This window comes from Haliaeetus leucocephalus, unplaced genomic scaffold, assembly GCF_000737465.1.
Source record: "Haliaeetus leucocephalus isolate CR32 unplaced genomic scaffold, Haliaeetus_leucocephalus-4.0 Scaffold450, whole genome shotgun sequence".
In the NCBI taxonomy this organism is placed as follows: Eukaryota; Metazoa; Chordata; class Aves; order Accipitriformes; family Accipitridae; genus Haliaeetus; species Haliaeetus leucocephalus.
In genome coordinates, this window is record NW_010972886.1 from 8,365,396 (window position 1) to 8,371,395 (window position 6,000).

The 6,000-nt window shown below is 38.2% G+C and overlaps 1 protein-coding gene across 1 annotated transcript in view; it reads right to left on the reverse strand.

Moving 5' to 3' along the window:
• Window positions 1-3,626, reverse strand: part of WDPCP (WD repeat containing planar cell polarity effector) — a 90,368-nt gene extending 86,742 nt beyond the window's left edge. Inside the window, exons 1-3 of the mRNA XM_010575045.1 lie at window positions 3,566-3,626; window positions 1,800-1,849; window positions 847-889 (exon numbers count right to left, since the gene is read on the reverse strand). Coding sequence (XP_010573347.1) covers window positions 847-889; window positions 1,800-1,849; window positions 3,566-3,626 — 154 coding nt within the window. The remainder of the gene's footprint in view (window positions 1-846; window positions 890-1,799; window positions 1,850-3,565) is intronic.
• Between the last annotated feature and the right edge of the window lie 2,374 nt (window positions 3,627-6,000).

A 6,000-nucleotide genomic window follows, 5' to 3' on the forward strand; every position in this document is an offset into this window, starting at 1 on the left:
TTATATCCATCCCCAGCGAGGCTTCAACCTGCTCCAAACACACCTTATGGTGTTGAAAATAACTTATCCTTTTGGAACACATTTTGCCTTCAAACGCACGCACAATTCCACATGAATTTTCATTACGATAAGATAAAATGTTAAGGCAATTCTTACAGTATATATATTACTTTGTGAAGTCGTCTAAAAACCAATTAGATTTTTCAGAGTTGTCATTCATTAGTGAATGCTCTGAGCAATAATAACTATATAGGAGCTGTAAAACTTGAGCTAAAGAAAAGTTGTACTAATATAAAAATCTTTACCTGTCACAGTACTGCTCTGTGGTAGCATAAACTGAAATTGCTTTTAACTAGATAATGCAGGAACAGCGTAAATGTTTCAAAACTAAAAGTGTTCTATGAAGGCAGCTGATTATTAACCTGGAATTTTATTTTGGCTGAAAGTATTTTAGTTATAATTTTCAGTTTTGAGGCAGTTGGTATTTCAATTCAAGAGCTGATTGGGAAAATGTTTATTGCTCATCTGCTAAGTAAAATTCATACGAAAAAATCTGGATTGTGATTATTTTTGTGATTCCTCTTGGCAATGAATTTGAGAAGCAATACACACTACCATGCTTAGTGGCACAGAAAAGGCCAGATTGCAAATATACCAGGAAGGAGTAACTACAACTTTTCGATGGTTTTGTGCTGTGTAGTTCTGTGACCGACTGTCCTGGATGGCATATCCAGAAAGTTACACTGGAAGCAGTCTGAGGTTATTTTAATGCTTTTCCAGGGGCATCACCAATCCAAATTAATAATTTGGTTTTACTGTAACAAGAAATTCAGAAAACGTCCTTACAGTCTGCTAGCTTTTGCTTCTCTTCTAAGTAACCGTGCTTCATCTGTGATGCTAAAGGCAAGAAAGGATGAAAAGATGAATGATAATCCTTACGACTGCTGTCAGCAAGTACTAATATTAGAGAGAAGATTCATACAGTTTGATAAAGCACAGAAATTTACAAAACATTAAGACGGCCCTGATGTTTTCACCTCGTCAGTCAGATATCTTAAATTTGCAGTGAAAGAAAGGCTTATGCAGCCCAACAGGTGGGCCGGCGTTACTGAGCCTCCGATCTCACCAGATAGCGACGCGAGCTGCAGCCGAGCCCAGCAGAGAAGCGGAGTCAGTCTGTCAGCAAGGGCTGCGCGGAGGCAGCGCGTTAACCACGGAACTCAGCCCACGGGATGCCCGCACAAGCCTCCGCTCCAACCTGGCCGCAAAGAGGAAGTAACTCTAGCCGAGCAGACCTCTTGGCCCATCGTGAAACTTCTGGGATTAACAGGATTAATCAGATAAAGAAAATTGATCGTTCACTCTGAAATGGCCATTTCAGACGCCCGGCGGGGAGGCGGGAGGCCGGGGCGGGCACTCCCGCGCGCTCGCGCTGCCCCCTGCTGGGGCTCCGGCCCCACCGCCCCTCACCGCGGCGCCGGTGCGCTGCGGCAGGGGACGGGGCTGGGGAGGATATCCACGTGTAGGAATTCAGAGTATGAAATCCCACTGAGGTTTCCAGCGGCATACAGGCTGCTTTTACGTAAATATCTTTCCAATTTTTTTCTTCTGTGGAATAAAAAGTTTTCAAATGTGCTGACGAGACTCGGGAGAGAGACTCTCTGTGCTTCCTTGCTCTACAGAAATACAGGGGCATGTATTAAGAAGAAATTCAAAGTTGCACTTTTCAGAGCAAGCAGCCGGTGTCAAAGATTGAATGTTTGGAAGTTTTGTTCAGTTTTAGTTATGGTTATTTATACTTTACCTGGCTCTTTCTTGTCATAGTACTGGTGGATCCCAATATCTTCATCTGTACAATGTAAACATATTTAATTATGATTGTGACACTGGAAACAAAACACAACCTAGCAAGCCAAGTTCAGCATCTCAATTTTTGCTAGCTGGAGCAGAGTGTTAGGTGCTAAAACACGCGCGACGGTGGAAAAACTACAGCATGTAGTCTGAGTACTGGTAGGACTTTCAAAAGCCAGCAAGCAAGGGCTGAAGGAGAATGGGGCAGGTCCTTACGTTTATTTGGCACTCTCATGTCCTTCACATACACTTTCATTCTCTTCCAGCTGACAACATGCAAAAGTATTTTTACCACCTTCCTAATTAGCATCTTTTGTGTTCTTTCACAAGGAAAGGTAAGGATCACGGTGAAAAGCATACCTTAGAATAACTTAAAATGTTTTCTGATGACTGACACAGCTGAGCTAAAGACAACAGGATTTTTTTTAAGATTCATGAACTCACAAAGTTGCCCTTTCAAAGGATCCAATATTCTAAATCTATAGGTATTATTGTCTGCCTGGTTTCCATGGCACTGAAATGTGGATGTTTCAGGTACATTGGGACTGCAAGCCATAACAGCCAGCTCCTGATGTGGCTGACTGGTAAATACTTAGGTGTGCCATGGCAAGCTCCACCAAGTAGATCTAAGTATGGTTTCAAGTTGCACTGTTTTAAAATAACCAGTTTGACACCGCATCTGTCTCCTTCTGAACTCAGACAAGGATATACCATGGGGAGAAATTCCTTACATGGAAGAACGCAGGAAGGCACTGCAATGAGCAGGTAGCTTTTAAAACAAGACAGCAGTCCTCCCTTCTGCCTCAGAATCAGAATGATGTTTGTAGGGAATGAATAAATGGACAAAGAGGAAGCAAGAAGGTCAAAGGTGGAAACTAGGCAGAGTAGGCCACAGTACACCTTTAATTACAATAAATCACAACTGTGTGTTGACTTAAACCATCAGAGTTTTCTAGGAAATACAGCTTTTGACTTTTTTGTATTATTGTTGTTACAGAACAGTTCTCACACGAAGGTAGTATGCCAAGACATATTGAGACTGTATTTGAATAATAACATTCAACTGAATATTCATTCGTATTCAATTGAATTGTCAATAATATTCAAAATAATATTTCAACAAAAGTATTGTACACTACAATTGGCATAAATAATATTTTGATATGGCCCACTTAAAAACCAGTGGGGTTTTTTTTAGATTATATTTTAGCAATAGCAAGGCAAGACGAATAAAGGTAATTTCTACACGGCTAGTAATTAGTTACGTGTCTCCTGGAACAATCAATTAATAAGATAAATATATCCTTGTAAGTACAAAATTTCAAGTAATCATGCAAAATACTCAGAACATGCAGTAATTTTTTATTTTCATGCTAAGTACAAATCACAATGCCTCTGCATATCACTAGACTATAGATCTTCATTCACCCAAACTAGGTATTAAACTGAAGCTTACAGTCAAGTAGGCCACAGCTTCCTGAAAAGGAAAATGCATCCAATTAAATATAATCTTAACATTTTTTAATTGAAAGGATGCTCCAGTTCTATGACAAGATAAGCAAAGAAGCTGACCAAGTTCAAACATTGTATTGCTGCCTAGTTTTCTTTCTCCTAAGTATAAAAACCACTTCATTTGGGTATTCAGAATTTTGTATCAGTTTAATATTCATCAACAAGCTTTGCTGTTTTGTTTTAGTAATAGGTAACAGCTCACCTTTAATATGTAAGTTAGTCCTCAAAGACCACAGAAACATCTCAGTCAGGCAGAAAGACATCTGGTGGCAGATGGAGCCTTAGCACTATCAAAAGAAGGAAAGACATTGCATGAGCAAATTAATTACCCTCTATCACCAGTGAAACTGCAAGTATTTTGGAAACAAAGTGCTAGAAGAACCTAGCACCGATGACATTTTGTTATATGTAAGTTGTAGTTTTCGAGCACAATAAAATGAATAATGCATGGGAAAGAATAGGGCAAGAAATGTATATATGTCTATAGATACATCATATACAGAGACAGATCAACATTTGTTTAAATTTACAGTTGCTCTCACTAAAGTAAATAACTTTGTGCTTGATGCTTCTCATATACACGTTATAATCTATTTTTACTATATGGTTATTGCCTTGACACATGCAAAAGTGAAGCAATTACTTAAAGATCTGGCTTAGGAGAATTTGACTTTTAGGCCAAATTTTTTAAACACTGTACATTGGTAAGAAACAGGTTTGAACACATGATATTTGCAGACATTAGTTATAGTGCTAAATATTAAAAAAAGATGTCTTTCTAAATAAAAATGAGCACTTACACTAAATCAATTAAAACAGACAAAACAACAGATGTGAAGCATATAAAATATATCAATTGAAATATTATGTACCTTGACTACAGTTATAAGCTGTTTTCTGTGGTTTTTTGAACAATCCATCTGAATATTCCCACTAGAGGATGTGTTGGGTTTCAAAGGAGCACTGGGAATCTTCTGAGACGCAGTAACCAACAGACTTCCCTAGGTTATTTCCTGCAGTGGTGTAGTTATAAGTGGGCCATCAGACCAATTACTTTCACTTATTTCACTAAACCCAAGATTCCATTGAAAGCTGGACTCAGAAGGGACGTTTACACAAACACAGCACCCTTAAGAACCACTGTTGGTATGGTACTGTACTTGAACTTTTTTTCTTTTTTTGAAGTGGACTCTTCATTTCCTTTCCATTAGTGCCATCTAGATAATGAATCAATTACAAGATGATTGCAGAATTCCTGTCACACAGAGTATCAGGCATTTACATCAAGAGTGCTATGATGAAAAATACGTGCAAGAATCTCAGGTAGCATCAAGGAAGCTATCATAGTCCTAGCAGAGGTATGAGACCTTGAGGTATGATCATTCAAGCTAATATGTATGTTTTGATGCACTGCCTAATCCACTGAAATAGCACCAAGTGAAAATAGCATTTTCTTTACACTGATCCCCAAATGTATAAAAAGTCTTGCTGACTTACTAAATCCCATAGTTCTATCAAAAAAGAGCAAAAAGTAAAAGCTCACAACTCGCATCTAGTAAATGGAATATACTTTCATCTTGGGCGAGAATGAGGTTTGGAAAAAAATGCAAGATTAGTAGCATGGTGGTCTGTTGAACATGGGAACCATTTTTTGTATAAATACGGATGAGGGCAGCCCCTCTTTTTCCATGTGGACTACACTAAAAGGAGATTGTACATTATAATTTTATTTGTTTTCTCTTTTTTTACTTTCTTACTTTAGCAAGTGAAACAAAACTTGCATTCCCCAAGGCCCATAGATCCTGGATTAGAATCTCTCACTAATAGGAAGTCATTGAATTGAGTGAACTTCTCAAAATCCTATCATGGTTTGACTAAAAAAAAAACTACAAACCTTTGATTGGCAGATGATCTGTTCAGCTGGAGAGGAGGCACATCTGCCCAGAAGACAATGTAAGACTAGGAGACTTTGGCATGACAAATAATCTAACATAAGTTCCCCAAATTACTCCAAAGCTCCTGTATGTAGGCTCCACGGGCCTTTTTATTTGTGTCCTCCTATTGAATATAAAGCTATCCGATCATGTTTTAATGCTGCTGTGTGCCTTCCAAACTGACAGATCAGAGAAGACTTTCAAGTCCTTACTTTTTTGTTGAGTGTCAGAGACACAGAGGGAACTCTCCAAAAAACAGAAGCAAGCTTTCAAATGAGCACTAAATACTCAGTGTCCAAGAGACATTCTTTTAAAAAATTTGCCCTCAAAAATGAGAGAAAGTTTGTAAGAAAATGTTAAAAACCCAGACTTCTAAAGAACTGCAGTTCAGTTCTGCACTGAATGACCTAGGTGAAGCAAAGTTCTCCACATATCTAAAAAGGGAATAGAGATTTTGTCAATTAATCTAATCTTGAGTTTAGCTTTTTGCTTCTCCCTTTCTTTGGACTCTGAGCACTCACAAACCAGCTAATTATTTGAATGCTGGTTACTGTTGTGTCAGTGAGAATGGACATCTGCCCAAAAAATACTGGTCCAGTCTAACAATACTCTAATCTGAAATACCTTCTGATTAGTTAATAGTCTACAGGAGAAAAAAAAAAAAAAAAAGAGAGAGAATATTTGCTTCTGTAACAAAATATGG